This window comes from Aegilops tauschii, chromosome 6 (genome assembly GCF_002575655.3).
Source record: "Aegilops tauschii subsp. strangulata cultivar AL8/78 chromosome 6, Aet v6.0, whole genome shotgun sequence".
Classification (NCBI taxonomy): Eukaryota; Viridiplantae; Streptophyta; class Magnoliopsida; order Poales; family Poaceae; genus Aegilops; species Aegilops tauschii.
Window position 1 is genome coordinate 8039250 of NC_053040.3, and position 22171 is coordinate 8061420.

The following is a 22171-nucleotide window of genomic DNA, read 5'->3' on the forward strand; positions in this document are numbered from 1 at the left end:
GCTTATTATGATGTGTATTACCGAGAGGGCCCAGAGATACCTCTCCGATACTCGGAGTGACAAATCCTAATCTTGATCTGTGCCAACCCAACAAACACCTTCGGAGATACCTGTAGAGCATCTTTATAATCACCTAGTTATGTTGTGATGTTTGATAGCACACAAGGCATTCCTCCGGTATCCGGGAGTTGCATAATTTCATAGTCGAAGGAATACTTATTTGACATGAAGAAAGCAATAATAATAAAACTGAATGATCATTATGCTAAGCTAATGGGTGGGTATTTTCCATCACATCATTCTCCTAATGATGTGATCCCGTTATCAAATGACAAATCATGTCCATGGTTAGGAAACCTTAACCATCTTTGATCAACGAGCTAGTCTAGTAGAGGCTCACTAGGGACATAGTGTTTGTCTATGTATTAACACATGTATTAAGGTTTCCTATCAATACAATTCTAGCATGAATAATAAATATTTATCATGAATAAGGAAATATAAAATAACAACTTTATTATTGCCTCTAGGGCATATTTCCTTCACATAGCAGCCACGTAAAACTTGCAACAACAAATTAGAGGACGTCTAATTTGTCTTTGTAGGGCATGTTGTGATGTGATATGGTCAAGACGTGATGTGATATACGTTGTTGTATGAGATGATCATGTTTTGTAATATCGACAACCGACGGGAGCCTTAGGGTTGTCTCTTAATTAGTATGAAATGCAAGCGCCATATAATTGCTTTACTTTATCGCTATGAGTTCGCAATAGTTGGCGACATGACCACGACGCAATGATGGAGATCAAGGTGTCGAGCCGGTGAAGATGGAGATCATGACGATGCTTTGGAGATGGAGATCAAAAGCACAAGATGATGATGGCCATATCATGTCACATATTTTGATTGCATGTGATGTTTATCCTTTATGCATCTTATTTTGGTTAGAACGGCGGTAGCATTATAAGATGATCCCTTCACTAAATTTCAAGATAAAAGTGTTCTCGCCGAGTATGTACCATTGCTAAAGTTCGTCGTTTTGAAGCACCTCGTGATGATCCGGTGTGATAGACTCTACGTTCACATACAATGGGTGTAAGCCAGATTTACACACGCAGAATACTTGGGTTAAACTTGACGAGCCTAGCATGTACAGACATGGTCTCGGAACACTGGAGACCGAAAGGTCGAACGTGAGTCATATAGTAGATATGATCAACACCATTGATGATTACCCCATCTCGCGTGATGATCGGACATGGGTTAGTTCATTTGGATCATGTATCACTTAGATAACTTGAGGGATGTTAATTTAAGTTGGAGTTCATTAGTAATTTGATTAATTGAACTAAAATTTATCATGAACATAGTCAAAATATCTTTGCATATTATGTTGTAGATCAATAGATCGCGATGTAGCTCCCTGTTTTTGATACGTTCCTAGAGAAAACTAAGTTGAAAGATGATGGTAGCAATAATGCGGACTGGTGATGACCCACAAGTATAGGGGATCAATTGTAGATCTTTTCGATAAGTAAGAGTGTCGAACCCAACGAGGAGCAGAAGGAAATAACAAGTAGTTTTCAGTAAGGTAATGTCTGCAAGCGCTGAAATTGTAAGTAACTGAGTAGTTTGATAGCAAGATAATTTGTAACGGGCAAGTAACAATAGTAGTAGCAAAGGTGCAGCAAGATAGCCCAATCCTTTTTGAGGCAAAGGACAGGCCAAAACGGTCTCTTATGATAAGCAAAGCGTTCTTGAGGGTACACGGGATTTTCATCTAGTCACTTTCATCATGTTGATTTAATTCGTGTTCGGTACTTTGATAATTTGATATGTGGGTGAACCGGTGCTTAGGTGTTGTTCTTACTTGAAAAAACCTCCTACTTATGATTAACCCTCCCGCAAGCATCCGCAACTACGAGAAAAGTATTAAGAATAAATTCTAACCATAGCATTAAACTTTTGGATCCAATCGGTCCCTTACGGAATAGCGCATAAACTGGGGTTTAAGCTTCTGTCACTCTCGCAACCCATGATCTAATTGCTACTCCACAATGCATTCCCTTAGGCCCAAATATGGTGAAGTGTCATGTAGTCAACGTTCACGTGACACCACTAAGGGAATCACAACATACATACTATCAACATATTGAACACATATCAAGTTCACATGATTACTAGCAACATGATTTCTCCCATGACCTCAAGAACAAAAGTAACTACTCACAAATGATAATCATGCTCAAGATCAGAGGGGTATTAAATAGCATAATGGGTCTGAACATATAATCTTCCACCAAATAAACCATATAGTAATCAACTACAAGATGTAACCAACACTACTAGTCACCCACAAGCACCAATCTACAGTTCCGGTAACAAGATTGAACACAAGAGATGAGCTAGGGTTTGAGAGGAGATGGTGTTGTTGAACATGTTGATGAAGATAGCCCTCCCCAAGATGGGAGAGTTGTTGGTGATGATGATGACGATGATTTCCCCCTCTGGGAGGGAAGTTCCCCCGGCGGAATCGCTCCGCCGGAGGGCAAAAGTGCTCCTGCCCAAGTTCCGCCTCGAGACGGCGGAGCTCCGTCCCGAAAGTCTCCTCCTTATTTTTTCTAGGTCCAAATGATTTATATACCAGAAGGGGTGCACTGGAGGTCAGCCTGGGTGAGCACAACCCACCAGGGCACCTGGGCTCCCAGGCACGCCCAGGTGGGTTGTGCCCATCTGGTGGGCCTCCTCCGGTAGTTATTTGCTCCAATATTCCTCATATATTCCATAAAAATTCTCCATGAAGTTTCAGCTTGTTTGGAGTTGTGCAGATTTCCAGATGCCAGAATTGCTCCAATATAGCTAGCCTGACGTAGCTTTTTCAGGTCCAGATTTCCAGATGTCAGAATTCTCCCTCTTTGTGTGAACCTTGCATATTATTAGAGAAAAGGCATTAGAATTACTCCAAAAAGCATTATTATGCATAAAAACAATATAAATAACAGTAGGTAAACATGATGCAAAATGGACGTATCAACTGGGTCCGTGATCTGAGGATTATCCTCATTGCTGCACAGAAGAATTATGTCCTCGATGCACCGCTCCCGAGAAGAAGCCCAAAGCTAGACCCAAGCCTGAGACTGAGTGTTTCTACTGCAAGGGTAATGGTCACTGGAAGCGGAACTACCCCAAATATTTGGCGGATAAGAAGGATGTTAAAGTGAACAAAGGTATATTTGATATACATGTTATTGGTGTGTTCCTTACTAGTGTTCGTAGTAGCGCGTGGGTATTTGATACTAGTTCAGTTGCTAAGATTAGTAACTCGAACAAGAGTTGTAGAATAAACGGAGACTAGTTAAGGGCGAGGTGCCGATGTGTGTTGGAAGTGCTTCCAAGATTGATATGATCACCATCGCACATTCCCTATACCTTCAGGATTAGCGTTGAACCTAAATAAATGTTATTTGGTGTTTGCGTTGAGCATGAACATGATTAGATGATGTTTATTGTAATACGATTATTCATTTAAGTCAGACAATAATTGTTCTTCTGTTTACATGAATAAAACCTTATATGGTCATACACCCAATATAAAATGGTTCATTGAATCTCGATCATAGTGATACACATATTCATAATATTGATGCCAAGAGATGCAAAGTTGATAATGATAGTGCAACATACTTGTGGCACTGCCGTTTACGTCATATTGGTGTAAAGAGCATGAAGAAACTCCATGCGGATGGACTTTTTTATTATGAATCATTTGATACTTGCGAACCATGCCTCATGGGCAAAATGACTAAAACTCCATTCTCCGGAACAATGGAGCGAGCTAATGACTTGTTGGAAATAATACATACCGATGTATGCGATCCGATGAGTGTTGAAGCACGTGACGGGTATCGTTATTTTCTAACCTTCACAGATGATTTGAGTAGATATGGATATATCTACTTGATGAAACACAAGTCTAAAACATTTGAAAAGTTCAAAGATTTACAGAGTGAAGTGGATAATCATCGTTAGAAGAAAATAAAGTTTCTACGATCTGATCGTGGAGGTGAATATTTGAGTTGAAAGTTTAGCCTTCATTTAAAACAATGTGGAATTGTTTCACAACTCACACCACCTGGAACACCACAGCGTAATGGTGTGTCCGAACGTCATAACCGTACTTTATTTGATTTTGGTGTGTTCTATGATGTCTCTTACCGATTTGCCTTTATCATTTTGGGGTTATGCATTAGAGACAGCTGCATTCACGTTAAATAGGGCACCATCTAAATTTGTTGAGACGACACCGTATGAACTGTGGTTTGGCGATAAACCTAAGCTGTCGTTTCTTGAAGTTTGGGGTTGCGACGCTTATGTTAAAAGGCTTCAGCCTGATAAGCTCGAACCCAAAGTGAAGAAGTGCATCTTCATATAGGATACCCGAAAGAAACTATTGGGTACACCTTCTACCACAGATCCAAAGGCAAAATCTTTGTTGCTAAGAGTGGTTCCTTTCTAGAGAAGGAGTTTCTCTCGAAAGAAGTGAGTGCGAGGAAAGTAGAACTTGATGAGGTAGTTGTACCTTCTCTCGAATTGGAAAGTAGTACATCAGAGAAAACAGTTCCTGTGAGGACTACACCGACTAGAGAAGAAGCTAATGATGATGATCATGAAACTTCGGATCAAGTTACTATTGAACCTTGAAGGTCGACCAGAACACGTATCGCACCAGAGTGGTACGGTAATCCTGTCCTGGAAGTTATGTTGTTGGACAACGGTGAACCTTCGGACTATGAAGATGAAGGAAATATGCCCTAGAGGCAATAATAAAGTTGTTATTTATATTTCCTTATATCATGATAAATGTTTATTATTCATGCTAGAATTGTATTAACCGGAAACTTAGTACATGTGTGAATACATAGACAAACATAGTGTCCCTAGTATGCCTCTACTTGACTAGCTCATTAATCAAAGATGGTTAAGTTTCCTAGCCATAGACATGTGTTGTCATTTGATGAACGGGATCACATCATTAGAGAAAGATGTGATGGATAAGACCCATCCGTTAGCTTAGCACTATGATCGTTTAGTTTATTGCTATTGCTTTCTTCATGACTTATACATGTTCCTATGACTATGAGATTATGCAAATCCCGAATACCGGAGGAACACTTAGTGTGCTATCAAACGTCACAACGTAACTGGGTGATTATAAAGATGCTCTACAGGTGTCTTCAATGGTGTTTGTTGAGTTGGCATAGATCGAGATTAGGATTTGTCACTCCGTGTTTCGGAGAGGTATCTCTGGGCCCTCTCGGTAATGCTCATCACTATAAGCCTTGCAAGCAATGTGACTAATGAGTTAGTTGTGGGATGATGCATTACGGAACGAGTAAAGAGACTTGCCAGTAACGAGATTGAACTAGGTATGATGATACCGATGATCGAATCTCGGGCAAGTAACATACCGATGACAAAGGGAACAACGTATGTTGTTATGCAGTTTGACCGATAAAGATCTTCATAGAATATGTAGGAGCGAATATGAGCATCCAGGTCCCGCTATTGGTTATTGACCAGATATGTGTCTCGGTCATGTCTACATAGTTCTCGAACCCGTAGGGTCCGCACGCTTAGCGTCTGATGACGATTTGTATTATGAGTTATGTGATTTGACGTACCGAAGTTTGTTCGGAGTCCCGGATGAGATCACGGACATGACGAGGAGTCTCGAAATAGTCGAGACATAAAAATTTATATATTGGAAGGTTACATTCGGACACCGGAATGGTTCGGGTCGTTTCGGATAAGTTTCGGAGTACTGGGGGTTATCGGACCCCCCCCCAGCCGGGAAGTTAATGGGCCACCATGGGCCTTAGTGGAGAAGAGAGAGGGCTGGCCAGGAGGTGGCGCGCACCCCCCTTGCCCCAATCCAAATTAGACAAGGGGAGGGGGCGGCGCCCCCCTCCTTCCTTCTCTCCTCCTCCTCCTTCCCCCTTCTCCTTATGGAAATAGGAAAGGGAGGGGGGGCGAATCCTACTTGGAGTAGGACTCCCCCCCCCCCCTTGGGCGCGCCACCCTTGGCCGGCCTCCTTGTCGGTGTCAAAACCGGCGGATCTCGGGTAAGGGGTCCCGAACTGTGCGTCTAAGGTCGATGGTAACAGGAGACAGGGGACACGATGTTTACCCAGGTTTGGGCCCTCTCTATGGAGGTAATACCCTACTTCCTGCTTGATTGATCTTGATGAATATGAGTATTACAAGAGTTGATCTACCACGAGATCGCAATGGCTAAAACCCTAGAAGTCTAGCCTGTATGATTGTGATTGCCTCTACGGACTAAACCCTCTGGTTTATATAGACACCGGAGGGGACTAGGGTTGTACAAAGTCGGTTACAGAGAAAGGAATCTTCATATACGAATGCCAAGCTTGCCATCCACGCCATGGAGAGTCCCATCCTGACACGGTTGAGAGTCTTCGGTCTTGTATCTTCACAGCCCATCAGTCCGGCCCATGTCCAACAGGCCGGACGCCCGAGGACCCCTTAATCCAGGACTCCCTCAGTAGCCCCTAAACCAGGCTTCAATGACGAGGTGTCTGGCACGCAGATTGTCTTCGGCATTGCAAGGCGGGTTCCTTCTCCGAATACTCCAAAACAGCCTTCGAACACAAAGAACGTGTCCGGCTTTGCAAAACAAGTACCACACACAACCGCAGAGAGTATAATATTTCATGAGTCCAATCCACTGACAACTTTTGTAGCGTGAAGCCAGGTCACCATCCGGTCATTATTTCGAACCTTTTTTAGCCTGCCTCTGCACGTTTTGAGACGCGGTTTCATTGGCACGTCTTGTCAAAGCAGAGATCGTGTCCCCTTATTGCGGGATTCTCATCAAGACGGGCGTGGGTAACCCAACCGTCCCATTAGCATGATTCCTTGGGAATAGGCAGGTTTTAAGGACTATGAGGAGGCGTTTGATATTCATCGTCTTTATAAAGGGGCACAGACCCGTCTTTCTCCTCTACGCCTACCTCTTCCTCAACCTTTCCAACCTAAAGTTCCTGCACCCAGGTTTCAACTTAATTGCTCCGAGCCTCCCAGTCATGTCCGGACCCAGCCCTCAATGCCAGTGGGTGGCCTCCTCTATCACAGAGGAGGATATCGCGAAGCTCTGGGCGGCAAGATACCTGACTACGGAAATCCTCCACAGGCTCCCTGCTAAAGGGCAGGTTATTCCTACTCCCAGACCCGGCGAGAGGGTCGTATTCATCTCCCACTTCCTCCGGGGGCTAGGGTTCGCTCTCCATCCCTTCGTTCGCGGACTCATGTTCTATTACGGGCTAGATTTTCACGATCTAGCTCCAGACTCCTTTCTTCACATCTCGGCGTTCATCTTCATGTGCAAGGCCTTTCTCCGTATTCCCCCACACTTCGGCTTATGGCTCAAGACCTTTAATGTGAAGCCGAAGGTAATCGAGGGGAAACAAGCGGAGTGTGGTGGTGCCACGGTGGGCAAGCTTACCAATACTCTTTGGCCAAAAGGCTCTTTCACAGAATCCTCCAACTTATGGCAGTGGGAGTGGTTTTAAATCACTGAACCCCGTGGTACCAAGTGGGCAGCTACACCTGCGTTCCGATCTGGCCATCCAGTACAGCTCGCATCATGGATCAATAAGGGGTTGGACCGGGGATCAATTGACGAAGTGCAGACTCTACAAAGCCGCATCCGGAGTCTCCTTGAGAAGGACACCGGTCTCATCAACGTAATCCAGGTAATGCTAGTCCGTCGGGTCCTGTCATGCCAGTGATGGCCCCTCCGCATGTGGGATTCAATCCGGAAGGACCACGAACCCTTCAGCACTTCTTCGGCATGACGCACAGAGGAATGTGGAAGTTATTTTTCGTGACACAAAAACAGTGGCCGGATACCACCGAGGACATCGGCCTCGACTGCAACCATCCGGATACCTTGGTAAGCACTCAACTCCTGAACATAGTTTAGTTAAATATCCCGTAATAAGATACTGAGAAAACCATCTTCGACCAGGGCTGGATAAAGAAGGAGGAACGAATTAGGTGTTCGGCCCCTCTTCCCGAAGACTCAGCGGATCCTGTGTTAACCAGGATACTGGCTCCGGCACCATATCAAGTGCCTGCGAAGGAGGACCAGGAGGAGAGCAAGAAGGCCAAAGGTGGCCTCCATTCTGAAGGTACACCAGACACTATGTCCCGGGGGATTGGGATTCCCTCTTCCGAAGACTGGTAAGAAAAGGAGCGCCTCCGAATATTTGGAGGTAAAGGCTCCCAAGCGAGGGAAGATGTCCCTTTCAGGCGGTTCGGGTTCAGAAGACGACATTGTCGCGCAGTTCCTCCGTAAGGACAAGCCTTTAGCCGAATCGTAAGTGAACAAGGGTGTCCTAAACATATCCCGTTCCTTTCAGGTTACAAGGGTAACATCTAATATATATATTTGCAGTCCGGTGCGCAGTCTTCCTCAATAGTCCTCCTCCTCGGGGGATCTGCTTCCAGAGATGATGGAAAGCGAGACGCCTCCATAGGCCTCCTCGCCCAATAGGGCGGACGACTTCAAGGTGTCGTCCCGGAGGATCTCTCCCGATCAACAAGTGGTGCGGGGGACAATGAAGACAACGCCCAAAGGTGAAGCTTCGGTCGCCCAGGGTCCGGGGTGTGCGGCCCCTACGGGGACCAACAATAAAGGCCCCGGACTATCTGGTTTACAGCCGGAGACGACTCTAGGGTCGAGTAAACATATCCCTTCAAAGGGAGTCCATACTCCCGTAGCCGCTTCCAGGAATCCGGAGGCGCCGGACACATTGATGGACATGTTGCAACATGCGTCTGTCTCAAAGGAACATCATACCTTAATGGTATGATAGTTGAGAGGATTCTGTCCGCAAGAAGCGGAATAAATGAAGCCTTCATGGGCCTGCTAAGAGGCTTCGAGGTATGCAATGAAATATCTTCAATTGCACTCTATGTGCAAAATGCACCTGTGTATAGATAGTAGCCCCTGAGACTCTGGTTGGCGTCCAAAGGGAGGCGATCAGAGGATCAAAAAAGATATGCCCAGGAAATAACCTGATTAATTTGAACACAGGCTGTTACATTCATGGCGACTGCCCAAGCTACAGAAGTTGCAGATCTAAAGCAGAAACTTGATGTGGCGGATGACGACATCACGCTTATTAACAGGCGGCTCGACGAGGCACAAGGTATGTTTTGGGGCGGACAGTATATGCATGTATAATAATATGAGCATGAAGCTGAGAATTATGTACTGAGATATGCGTAACTGCATATAGTGCTGCCGCGGTTGAGACCCTTCAGGCTGAGCTTGCCCGGGCCAAGGAGCAAGCCGGGATGAGTAACGCGGCTGCCAAGAAGGCAGCTACTGCATTAAAGGCCGAATAGGCTGTTCGGCGCCATTGTGAGGAAAGAATATCTTCCATAGAGCGAGAGCTAAAGGATGCCACTGGCAAATGCCAAACACTTGAGGAGGAGAACAAGGCCAAAGTAGCCGAACTCGACAAGGCCTTACAAGAGGCGAGAGAAGCACTGTCCGAGTCTAGAGCGGCTCGGGAGGAGATCCGGCAAGCTGGGGAGATAGCGGCCGGTAAGCCCTTTCTATTACAGACTAAATTCGGCGATCCGAATTATGCCCCGCTTAATCAAATGTGGAGTTTTCTAGACGCATTCTTGGACTTGCCGAAGAGTGTCTCCGATGCGGCGCAGTTTTTCCAAGCGCAAGAAGGGCATGTAACGGAGAACCTTTTCTGGTCGCAATTCAGCACGTCAAAGCGTCCGCTGTTGCTAAACGAACAGATGGCCCAGTGGGCCGAGCTCCACAAGATATCCGGATCTGCCATGAAGGATGTCATGGTCCGGCTGTGGCCGACTGAGCCAATTCCGAATAGTTATTTCAGTTTGGTGCATCGACTTGTTGATGCGGTGCCGCGTATCGACGCCGTTAAGCGGTCAACGTGCATTGAAGGTGCACGGATGGCCTTTGCCCGTGTCAAGACATACTGGGCGAAGATGAAGGCCACCGACATTGCAGGAAAGTGTCCACCCGGGGGCAAGGACCATCACATGCCGGAGCATTATTTTGAGGATGTCCTAGAGGGCGCCCGCTTGATAGAGGGTCAGTGCTCGAAGGATATGATATTCGAGTGAATGTACCAAAATTGTAAAAATAATATTATGACATATTAAGGCTATGTTTTTTATACTTTTGCCTGAAAGTTTTGGTTCCTCCTGTGCGGCCTTTTTTGTATAATCTGAAAGTTTACCAGTCATCGGCTTCGGCCCCCTCGCATATAATACGAGGTTGTTCGAAAAAGCATTTGATCACTCTTGACCCAACGTCTTGGTCCGTAAAGGAGGTGTCAATGCGGCGAACTAGGCAATCGGACTATAGGGCTTTAACACTTTCACTTAGCCATAGGAGTTTGACGGTGGGTCTACGATATAGCCCCTGGTATGTACGCGGTTATCCGAATACGGTGCGTTACATAGGTGACCAGAAGAACGGTCCTTCGTGTAATATGGAAGGAATCGCAAAAGATTCTGATAAGTCATCGAGTGGTTGACCAGCTCTCGCCACATCATGACAGTCAGTTTTCGGCTTTCTTTACTGAGGTGCTTGACCAGATGAACCGGAAACACAATCGCAGTAGTTCTCCCTTTACTACCCTAGCCGATAGGACGGAACGTAAGGTAGTAAGCACAGGAGCCGGGCAACCCAACTATTGACGAAAGACATGATTCAGAGCTGATGCATATAAGGCCAAACTCGTGACGCCGAAGTGTGCTTTAAAGCTGTTCGGACTTGTCGGCAACTCATATGTTCCCATATCGAGCCCCTGGCAATTTGTGCCGAGGTGCGTGCGTGAAGCAACCGAAGAAGCAAAGTCCAGTTCTTAGAAAAAGTGAATACGGATTATGTTCACTGGAATCTGATTGATACGTCAAACACAATCTTACAGGTTATAACGCCACTACTCGGGCTATTTGACAAGCCGGGGGTCGAAGGCTGAGAAAAAAGGCACTTTACAGGTTTGAAATAAAGAGTGCGGTCTACAAAAAATCATTTGGACCTCCTGTCACACGTCTGCGCTGCCTTTGCCTCGGCGAAAGGATTCCTTAGCAGGAATAGCCTTTGGTTATTTATATGAAGCCGAACTTAGAAAGAGTCCGTGTAAGTCCGTAAGATGACCAGGCTTTGAGTCACCTGTGCTAAAAGATAAAAAATAGTTAGAAAAGGAAAAGGGCGATGGGAGTGCGAACCGTATTGTGGGCCTGTCCGTATTGTGCCTCCGCCGATGACCAGGGTATTTTAAGTGCATAATTATGTATGCGCGGTACAAACTTCGCGGGTATATGAGGCGAACGATGGAGGCCGAACTGCTAATCCAGCTCTGAGATTGATCGGTCCTGTTTAATAAAGACCGGCGGCTTGATGGCGATGAGATACGCGGCTTGATGAGGCCGCTTTGTACTTCGGTTGCAGTAGCCGTAGTATGTTCCTCTGTACGGAGGGAGCGTTCCGTATTTCCGTTAATCGTGATGACGCTGCGTGGACCGGGCATCTTAAGCTTTACATAGGCGTATGTGGGACTGCATTAAAATGAGCAAAAGCGGTACGCCCGAGCAGTGCATGGTAGCTACTGCGGAATGGGACAATATCGAAGGTCAAGCCTTTGCTCCGAAAGTTGTTCGGCGAACCGAAAACCACTTCCAATGTGATCGAGCCCGTGCAGTGAGCTTCTACACCGGGTACTGCTCCCTTGAGGGTAGTTGTGGTGGGCTTGATTCTTGAAGGATCAATTCCCATTTTGCGGACAGTGTCTTGGTAGAGTAGATTAAGGCTACTGCCTCCGTCCTTAAGGACTTTCGTGAGATGGAACCCATCGATAATTGGGTCAAGGACCAGAGCTGCCGAACCTTCGTGACGGATACTGGCTGGGTGGTCTTTGTGATCAATAGTGATCTGGCAGGCCGCCCATTGGTTAAATTTTGGGGCGACCGGCTCTATGGCGTAGACGTCCCGTAGTGCGCGTTTGCGCTCCCCTATTGGGATGTGCGTCACGTATACCATGTTTACTATTATTACTTCGAGGGGAAATTGCTTCTGACCCCCGGTGTTCGGTTGGCGAGTCTCTTCGTCATCGCTATCACTGGGCGGCCCCTTCCCCTTGTGTTCGGCATTAAGCTTGCCCGCTTGTTTAAAGACCCAACAGCTTCTGTTGGTATGATTGGCTGGTTTATTGGGGGTGCCATGAATCTGGCAGGGCCGATCCAGTATTTTGTCTAAATTGGATGGTCCGTCTCTGTTTGCCTTGAATGGCTTTTTCCGTTGACCAGGTTTGGAGCCGCTGAATCCGACGTTGACCGCCGTGTCTTGCGTTCCTTCATTATTATTTCGACACTTGTGTTTATTGCGTCGTGGCTTGCCGTTGCCGTCTCGAACTTTGAAAGTGCCCGGATCACTGGTGTTGTTACTTCTACGAGCGAGCCAGCTGTCTACTCCCGTGCAAAAGCGGGTCATCAGAGCGGTAAGGGCTGCCATGGATTTTGGTTTTTCTTGACCAAGGTGTAGGGCAAGGCACTCATCCCGGACGCTGTGTTTGAAGGCCGCGAGGGCTTCTGCGTCCGGACAATCGTCAATTTGGTTCTTTTTAATTAAGAACCTAGTCCAGAGCTTCCTGGCTGACTCTCCGGGCTGCTGGATGATGTGACTTAGGTCATCGGTGCCTGGTGGCCGTACATATGTACCTTGGAAGTTATCGCGGAAGGCGTCTTCCAGGTCCTCCCAGCTGCCAATGGAGTTCTCTGGAAGGCTGTTTAGCCAGTGCCGCGTTGGTCCCTTTAGTTTTAGTGGGAGGTATTTGATGGTGTGGAGATCATCACCGTGGGCCATGTGGATATGGAGAAGAAAATCTTCAATCCATACTGCGGGATCTGGTGTTCCATCATATGATTCGATATTCATGGGTTTAAACCCTTTCGGGGATTCGTGCTTCATTACCTCATCAGTGAAGCATAAAGGGTTAGCGGCGCCTCTGTAGCGGGCGGTGTCTCGGCGGAGTTCGGCGAACGTCCCTAAACGGTTTTCACCCAGAGGGAGGTTGTGTTAGTCGCGCCGGGCCTGATAGCCATCCTGTTGTGTTAGGGCATGTCCCTTTAGCCATAAATTGTTCTGGCCAGGCCTGCCCTAGCGTCCAGGTCCTGCCGTAGTTCATAGTTGTAATCCTGGGCCGTTGTCTGCCTTCCTTTACGGCGGGGTAATGTGGGTTGGTGTTTGGCTTGTGTAGCCGTTTTGTTGCGGCCATGGGGTGGCCGGTCTGGTTTATCAGCTGTATTACGCGCTGGTGCTATAGGCTCGCACGCCTCGACGTCAAATTGGGGTAGCAGTTTGCGCTTAGGATAGCTTTTTATGGGGCGCTCAAGGCCGTACTCCTCGGCTGCTAGGACCTGAGTCCATCTGTCGTTGAGTGTTTCCTGTTCGGCTTGAAGCCGTAACTGCTTCCTTTTCAGGCTCCTCGCGGTTGCGATGAGCTGTTTCTTAAAGCGTTCTTGCTCGAGGGGTTCTTCTGGCATGATGAAGTCTTCGTTGCGAGGCTTATTTCGTCTTCGGAGGGTGGCATATAGTTGTTGTCCTCTGAGTCATCGTTCCCAACTGGCTTATCGGGGTTACTATGCCCTTCCTCCCTATCTTCCTGTTCGGAAGCTGGTTCGATGAGGGCGTCTGGGTCTTCGGCATTCTCCGGAGTATTATTTTCTCCTGTGCCGGTATTGCTGTCTTTTCTATGACGCAACTACTCACATATTCCACAATCACCCCGTTGGAGAAGAGACCAGGCACCCAGGTTTTGCATTCATGGGACGACCCACTTGTAAGTTTAGCGATGACCCTTTCATATTATAATTGCTTTGCCCACATGTATCGTGAAGTAAGGCTTTCTAAAGAGCCGAAGAGAAAACATCGTACCAGCTCCATCCGGTTTATGTCGACAATTTGTCTAATGAGATATGTCCTATATGCCACTAACAATATATCATTGGATTCTCACTAAATGAAGTTTCCAAAGATATACTTTTTGTCGCTATGCAAATTGACGATCTAAAAACTCTTCTTCGTTTTTCTATGCCATATTTGCTTTCTATCTTGCGGTCTTAAATTCCATTCTCTCCTTGATTCTCTCCACCAAACACGATATACAACCAAGTACCAAATCTTTGTAATTATTTCTCTGCTAACGTCGTGCATTAATAGAACACGGGCAACGGTGAGGTTCTTTAAATTGTAAACCAAGAATGGAGTTGTATGGAGAAACTAAGTAGAGAGCATCTAGGTCTTTTATAAAAAAAAAGAGTGATGCATCATGCATGGTATGCATGCATCTAATTAACATAGTTAGCTAATCGATCATTCTTGGCATGGCCTTTTGATCTCTCCATGTATGTTGGAGCTAGCTAGCTAGGCTTGGAAGGGAACCGGGAACTAAGGCACACTATGATCACCAGAACAACCTCATTGGATGGATATTTAATTAGTAGGTGGAAATAATCTGGTAGGTTGTTCCGTGGAGTTTGTTTTGGTAGTTTCCAACTTTTTTGTTGCACGTTCTCTTGCCTTGTTCAATGATCAGCCGACGGCCGCGAGGTATTGCTCATGTTGTCCAACTCATAGAGTGTCTGTTTCATCGGGTTGTAGTGCCTGCTGACCATCGTCAGTGACGCCGTGACGGTTGCTCCGTATTATCCCACAGTGCCACCGACCGCATCGAGACAAATGCAATCCACCACCTCTATGTGAGAAAAGCACTGATACATATGTAACCTTGATTTCTCTAGTAATGCTCTCTAGGAAATTTTATTCACCCCCAGACAAAATCAAAAATCTAATTAAACATGCTCAACCAGGTAGGGTTACATCATAAGAAATAAACCTAGTTTGTTGGCTGAGTGCCTCCCATGCCGTCAGATGAGCGGTGCCATTGGCACTCCACCTCGCAAATTGGAGCATAAACCCCTGAAAAGATGAGAGATAGGACTTTATCTTTCTAAACACATTGACCCCAATCGATATGTCACCATTGGTGCTCCAAATAATCTTGATTAGCGTCAGCACACCTAGGGCCAGGGATGGAAGTTCTTTAGAGCATCTACAACCGGACCCCTCAAACGCCCGGGCTGACCGGCACCCCTCATATCCAGCCCAAATATGGGGCGGATATGGGGGCGCCCAGGCGCGCCAGCCACATCAGACTGACGAAGGGGTCCCAGCAGGAAACGCCCTCAAAACCGGCGGTCCGAAACTCATCTCCTCCGTTGGACTAGTGGCGCCGCGTGGCGCAGCTCCGGCGGGCCGCGTAGTGCATTGCCCGGCTATTTAAGTCGACCGACGGCACTGAAAACCCTACCATCCATCCACATCTTCCTCCTCCTCCAGTCCGCCGCCACTTTCCACTCCACCCATCCGCCTAGTAGCCATGCCCCCACGCTGTCGGGTGAGGAGCGAGCCCTTTCTGACGCCGGAGCGCCGGCTCGAGCTCCTTGAGAAGATCCGCGCTAGGCGCGAAGCCTGGATCGCCGCGGGGCTACCTCCGGATGAAGTGGATCTGAAGGAGGAGTTGGAGGAGGAGGAGGAGGATGAGGACGAGGAAGAGGAGCAGGAGGAGGGGGATGAGCCGGGGGAGGAGGGTGTGGGGGACGCTGACGACGGGGATCTGCAGGCGGAGCAGCAGGCCATCCTCGATTCCCTCCAGTTGGTGTCGGCTGCGGAGGCAAGACGCCGTTGCCGGCACGAGATGGAGGCGCAAGAGGCCGCAGACGAGGCGGAGATGTTCACCTACATGGATGAGGTCGAGCAGGGGGATTAGCCGGAGCCCTCCTACCCGCCCGTCCAGCCGACGCCCGGCTCCGTCGTCATGGACATCTCCGACGAGGAAGAGTAGCTAGGGTAGTATGTAGATGTAGTACGTAAGATTTCTTTTGCATGCTTTGTATGGATTTAGGGGATGAAATACGAGAGAGGCGGATGGAAAATGACTGATTTGAGGGGTGTCCCGTCAGGCCCGTGGACGCGCCCAGGCGCGTCCGTGGGCGTTTGAGGCGCCGGATTTGCCAAGTCCAGCTGTAGATGCTCTTAGAGTATACAAGACGCAAGTGCTGCAAGAGACATGCTTGTATTATTATTATTTTGCCAAATTACTGGAGTATTGATAATCTAGCACGACCTGGCTTAGCCCCTCCTTTGTACATTTCTAGGCCCGCCCCAATTAGCATTACATGATGGTGAAAGTATGAAAAGTACCCTTTTAAGAGTGACTTTAAGATACCCAAATAATGTATGAAGGGATTGTACACCAAAATTGGTATGCATACGATAGAACCACATCCGATTTTTGTAGGATACATCCAAGCTGTAAAATTAATTGAATGGACAACCGGTATATGGTGTCATACACAAATTGTACGAAAACTGACGGACGCGTAGCAGGATCCATTGTACACAATAAAGTGCAAAATAATAATAGTAATATAATCATGTATTAGCTAAACATGACTTATCTTCCAACATATATTTATTGAGAAGAATGTCAACTTTGTGTTCTTATTCATCATATGAATGTAGTTTTGATTGTTAGGATAATTTTCAAGTATCATCAAAATATTTTAACAACACATTTGGCAATAATGGAAAGTACAATGGAAGTTTAGAGCAGGAGGGATTTATAAAGAGAATAGACGTTGATTAAGTCTCAATCTTCTATTGTTATCAAATGGATATTATGTGTGAGAATTATAGAGGGGTTTCCCTTATTTGATTAGTGAGAAATTACGAGAGATTGGCTAACTAATTATAACACAATTTATGGTGAATGGTCAAAAATATGTGCTGTGAAGAAATCTCCCACACAAAACTCATGCCCTCCCCTCTTACTAAAACAAGTCGGATTCTCAACTCTCACACCTACTCGCTCCAAAATATCTCTTCCTTCCAAACCAGTGAATTTATGTCTCATGATCTCTAGATTTTCATTCTTCTTTATATATAGTTGTCTCCGACCAAACAAGATATGAAGACAACTAAGGAATCTTCATAATAACTTCTCCTATGTAAACTATTAGCTACCATGCATTGATGAACACAGCGACAACAATGTAGGTTCTACAAACTATATATTAACAATGGGGATTTTGAGAAGCTAGCATAGAGCAACTAGGGTTTTTGTTTTGAGTGATGCATCATGCATCGCATACATACATGGTACTGAAAAGAACCTTATGAACACAGCTAGCTACGCGACCATGCTTTGGCATGGCCTTTTGGTCCCTCCATGCATGCTGGGTAGGCTTGAGAGGCAACCAGAAACTAAGGCGTGTGATTATCATAGCAATAACCTCAATGGTAACAATGTCTGGTATAGCTTGTTTGACGGAGGTTCTTCCAACTAGCCAGTTACATCTCCTTTTCATTGCACGGATCGCCCCATGACCACGAGGTCTCTGCTCATGCCGCATGGCATGGCTATCTCGTCAAGCTCTGATGCTCACAACCACCATCAGTAGCTCAACCAGAAGCATCGCTGCGACGACGAGGAAGTCTCGTACAATGATATGAATGTGATCCACCCTCATACTGATGACCATAAACCCGGGGATGGCTTTAAATCCTTGTCAATGTGGAAATAATCTATTAATGAAACTTTTTTTATTGTAGCACTATGTTGTCCAGAAAACTCTAAACGTCATATGAAAAGCTGACATACCACTTGAACACGCAAAAAATAAGAGAAGTCTGATTTAAAAGCCACATTATCGCAAATCCACAATAATGCATATACAATGCTCCTCGTTGCTATGAACTAAAAAATGTTTAAGTGATAAAGTTGAACTACTTTATTTTTTCCGACCGTCTTCAATTTTTGGGCTTCTTCGGGCCCGAAAAGATGCGCTAAAATTCGTCCGCTAATCGCCGCGTCCGCCGCTATATCTTAGGGGGTGGGTGTGTTTTAGGCCGGGTTCCCATCTTGGATAAGCTCCGCCCACCTCCGCTGCAATCCTCTCCCCTCCGTCGTCTTTTTTAGTTTCTCCGGCGAGCGATTTTCGACCGTTTTTTTCTTGCACAGATCAAGCAAATCCATAGCAGGAGGTGCTAGGGGACGTGGGGCAGCGATGGGTCACCACCGCGCAAGCGCGCCCAGCGCGACGCGGAGGCCAGCAGCTCCAGCTAGCCCACCGTCGAGCCGTGGGACTCGAGGAAGGTGCGCGAACGCGACCCGCTCTCCCACAGAGGCAGTCGTGGCACATGGAGCCACTTCAACGAGCTCGGCGACCAACTTTGGCCAACCACCAAGGGCATCGAGCTCACGGCGGCGGCCGATAAAGACAACGCCATCGAACGGCTCGAGGCGGCAGAGGAAGCATTCGAGCTCGCGAACGCACTCTACCGATCGGCATGCGAGTACTCGGAACGCCAATCTATTGCGGAAATGCGATTGGAAAAAATAGATTGACGTCAAGCTGATTTTTTTATTTATGTTTTTATTAGTTTATCTGTGTTGATGATCTCTGGTGTGTTCTGGACGTATCATATAGGGGAACGAAATTATGTTTAAGCTTCTAGATTTCGTGTACGGTTTGCAAGATTTGTTCTACGCCGGGGCTTAACTGCCAATAAAATTATTTTAGGGCGAACCGTAAAACGATCTCGCGGGACGGATTTTTCATCTGCTAGAGTTGCTCTCATATTGTGATAGAAATCAACATCCTCTCACCTACAATGGTTTGTCAATTGGTCTACCGCGGGAACAGATAGAATGCGTATAACGAGAATACGTGTCCATGCCTTGAAAGCGTGCTCCAGGCAGTACGCAAGTCTATTTTTCCAATCCCATTTCCGCAAAACAGGTCCGGATCCGCCGCCGCCATGACCGACGCGCCGTCCGCTCCCGCCGGCGACTCGCCCCCGCCGCCGCAGAAGCCAGAGAGCGGCGGCTCCATCTCCTCCATGGTGGCCTCCTCCGCGTCCTCCGCGGCGGCCGCGGCCGCGGACTACACGCGCCGGGGCGAGGCCTTCGGGGCCGACCTGGCCGCCGCCGCCAGGACCGCCGTCGACACCGCCCACGCGCACGCCTACTCCTCCGCCATCGCCGCGTCCGACGCCGCCAACGCGGCCATGGCCGGCGCGCTCGCTGCCGTCCCCACCCTCACCCAGGCCGCAAAGGTCCGCCCTTTACCTCCCCCATTCCCCTCGCCCCGATCTCACCGAAATTTGCTTAAGCTCGAACCAATTTCTTCTTCTTCTATTCTTTCCATTCAGGAAGAGTTTGAATGGGTGAAGAAGGAGTACTTTGCTCGTGAGCAGATGGCGCTGGGCAAGATCAAAGGTGAGCAGATCGTGTGTTACAAAATCGCATATTTGTGGACCGATCAGCATTCTTAGCTTCGGCCAGATGAATGTCTAATGGTCGGATTTGGATGTCTCGTCGGCGCATTTGTGGGCTGCATGTGTTGAAATCAAGTATTGATTGTCACTGCCTTTGCAGAGGGTGTCATCATGGCCATCGAGCATCCAGGCATCGCTGCAGGCTCAGCCACGGTTGCAGGAATCGTGCTGCTCAAAAGTAATCTCATTTCCCTGCAACCCATTTGCTTTGTGGCGTTATGTTGGATGAGATTGAGATGTTTGTATTAGAATCTGATTTGTCATTGCTTGCTATTCACAAAGAAATACGGTACCTGCGTGTGGAGGAATGCTTTGCAGATTATTTACTCTTGTACTCCCTCCGTCCGGAAATACTTGTCCGAGGAATGGATGAATCTAGATGTATTTTAGTTCTAAATACATCCATTTGTATCCATTTCTCCGACAAGTATTTTCGGACGGAGGGAGTAGATGATAATGATTTTTAGTTGTTTGCGAATAGTGCCACATGTTGAACCATTTCCCCCTGTATCTTGAATGAGAATTTAAAACTTATGTTTCATTTCTTTCAGTTAACTGGAATGCCTTGATACTGCCGCAAACCAGTTAACCCTGTCCAACTTAAATTATCGCGCACATATCCATTCCCTGTAGATTCAGGTTGTCTGATTGCATTATTCTTTTGATATTGGATTAGGTGAATTATATTACAGCTTCCCTGAAATTCAGTTCAGATTATCCAACCTTTAATGTGTAGGTGTAATTTCTAGCATTTCACGGTACAAATTACAATGTTGTTGATTCCGTGGAAGTTTGCTCCATGATGTTTCATGAAGGCCGAAAAATTGGATGCTTTCTTGTATACTGCTAAATTTAGTATGACTGAAACTGAGTCATTGATCGTTGCAGGGCCAAGGAGCTACCTAATCCAACGTGTACGGCGTGTATTTGTCAGCAAGGAGGTGAGCACTACCTGTCAGTTTAATTAGCTCATACTTCATTGTGAATTGACAAGTTATTTGCAAGCTTAATTGGGAGCTACATCAACCATCTTATAACTTGTCATATCTTACTACTTGTTGATTAACTCTGACCTGTTGAGCAATATGTTTTATTATTTGCATCAGCATGTTATAATACAGTTCCTTCTGTTTTTAGAACATAAATGATCGTGGTTTTATGAAGTTTGTTTTTGGTACCTGCAGTCTTTAACAACAGCGTTGATTTTCCTTAGAAACAAAAAATAATAATAGGTGGGTTGTCTAACGCAACTTGCTGTATTGTAGACCCTACTTTCTGGCATCCAGGCTGAAGTGAATCACATGCGGCAAACAGTCAATCTTATGTCGAATGAAAGCCAAAAACTCATGGTAACTTTCTTTATGTATAGATAGAACACCAAGACATTTGTTTTCAACCTGGCAATTGTAATTTCTATGTTACTCATGGTTAAATTATTGCATATGGGTTCCAGGACCGAGCTGCAACAGCAGAAAAAAGATTCCAGAAAGGATGGAATACACTCAGGCATGTAGTTCCTTGTTTGACCCAGTTATCATTTCTGTTTCTATTTGTTTTTAATATAACATTGGAATGGATGTACACCTTCTCAGGGAAGAAGGGCGTGCCATTCAAAGTGAGTTGAAGCAAATCAGTGATATTGAAAACCAAGCAGTAGGTGCGTGGAATTCCTTGAGAGGCCATTGCTTTGTTTAATGACTTCGAATTTGGTGTGGAAATTTCTTGCCTTGAATCTTACATATGTTGAAATGCTCCCTCTTAGGTCTCAAGGGAATTCTCGATCAGCTTCCAAGAGCACATGCATCTGAATTTCGATCAGAGGTCAGTAGATATAACTGTAGTTTGCATTTCATTGCACTACTATTCTCCTCTTCAAGTATGTACAGGTTATGTGTTGACTAGTTGTACTATTATCTTTGCTCGTCAATCCGTCCACAATAGATTGCACCCATCTCCTTTGTAAATATATGTAATTTTTTGTTGTTGGTGAAGCTGGAGAATTTTGTAATGTAAGTTCATGTCAACATTGTTTTCTCTTTTCCCGGCAGATTTCCGGCCTAGCCTCTCAGGTCAAGAAGGAGAAGCGTGTGCTCAACTCCGCCCTGACGAAGATTGTGAATTATGGCGTCCCTATCTAACCGTCTCCGCCGTTGTCCCTGCGGTCACATTTCTGCTTTTTTAACCTCAAGGAACATGAAGTGCAAGCCATTGGCGGATCTTTATCAGAAAATATCTTCCCATGGAATGGAAGAAACAATAAGTTTTGTCACTCCTGTAAATGCGCTTCTGCTGCGCTGAATTCTGACCAGCAACAGATGACACTCTGCGGTGTCTTTGTTCATCGACATTGGTTGATGTTATTTTAAATATATATTTTGGTATGATTTGCAGTTTTCTCTTCGTTAGTATCTGTTTGCATGGTGCTGGAGGATCTGACACTATATGCTCCAGTTTTTCTTTTCCTTTTGCGGGAAAATATACTCCAGTTTGTCATATAGAGGATTTTATGAAATCACAAAATTCTAACCATATATAAGATTCAAGATGTTGCATTGTAATGTAAGATGTGTTGATTTCCTTTGTTCAGCAATTGGTCCAATTATACTTGAATCAATATATAATAGATACAGATTAATTGGGCACAATGAAAAGAGGTTTCTGAATGCCAATCCAATGATATTAATTTTG

At 46.1% G+C, this 22171-nt stretch overlaps 1 protein-coding gene across 1 annotated transcript; it reads left to right on the top strand.

Moving 5' to 3' along the window:
* The first annotated feature begins 18897 nt into the window (after positions 1-18897).
* LOC109751850 (RGS1-HXK1-interacting protein 1) lies at positions 18898-21867 on the top strand. The gene is made up of 9 exons (XM_020310731.4): positions 18898-19261; positions 19358-19424; positions 19584-19661; positions 20372-20424; positions 20749-20832; positions 20937-20989; positions 21076-21140; positions 21246-21304; positions 21532-21867. Exons 1-9 carry the CDS (start codon positions 18965-18967, stop codon positions 21619-21621), a joined length of 846 nt encoding a protein of 281 aa, XP_020166320.1. The 5' UTR covers positions 18898-18964; the 3' UTR covers positions 21622-21867.
* The last annotated feature ends 304 nt before the right edge of the window (positions 21868-22171 follow it).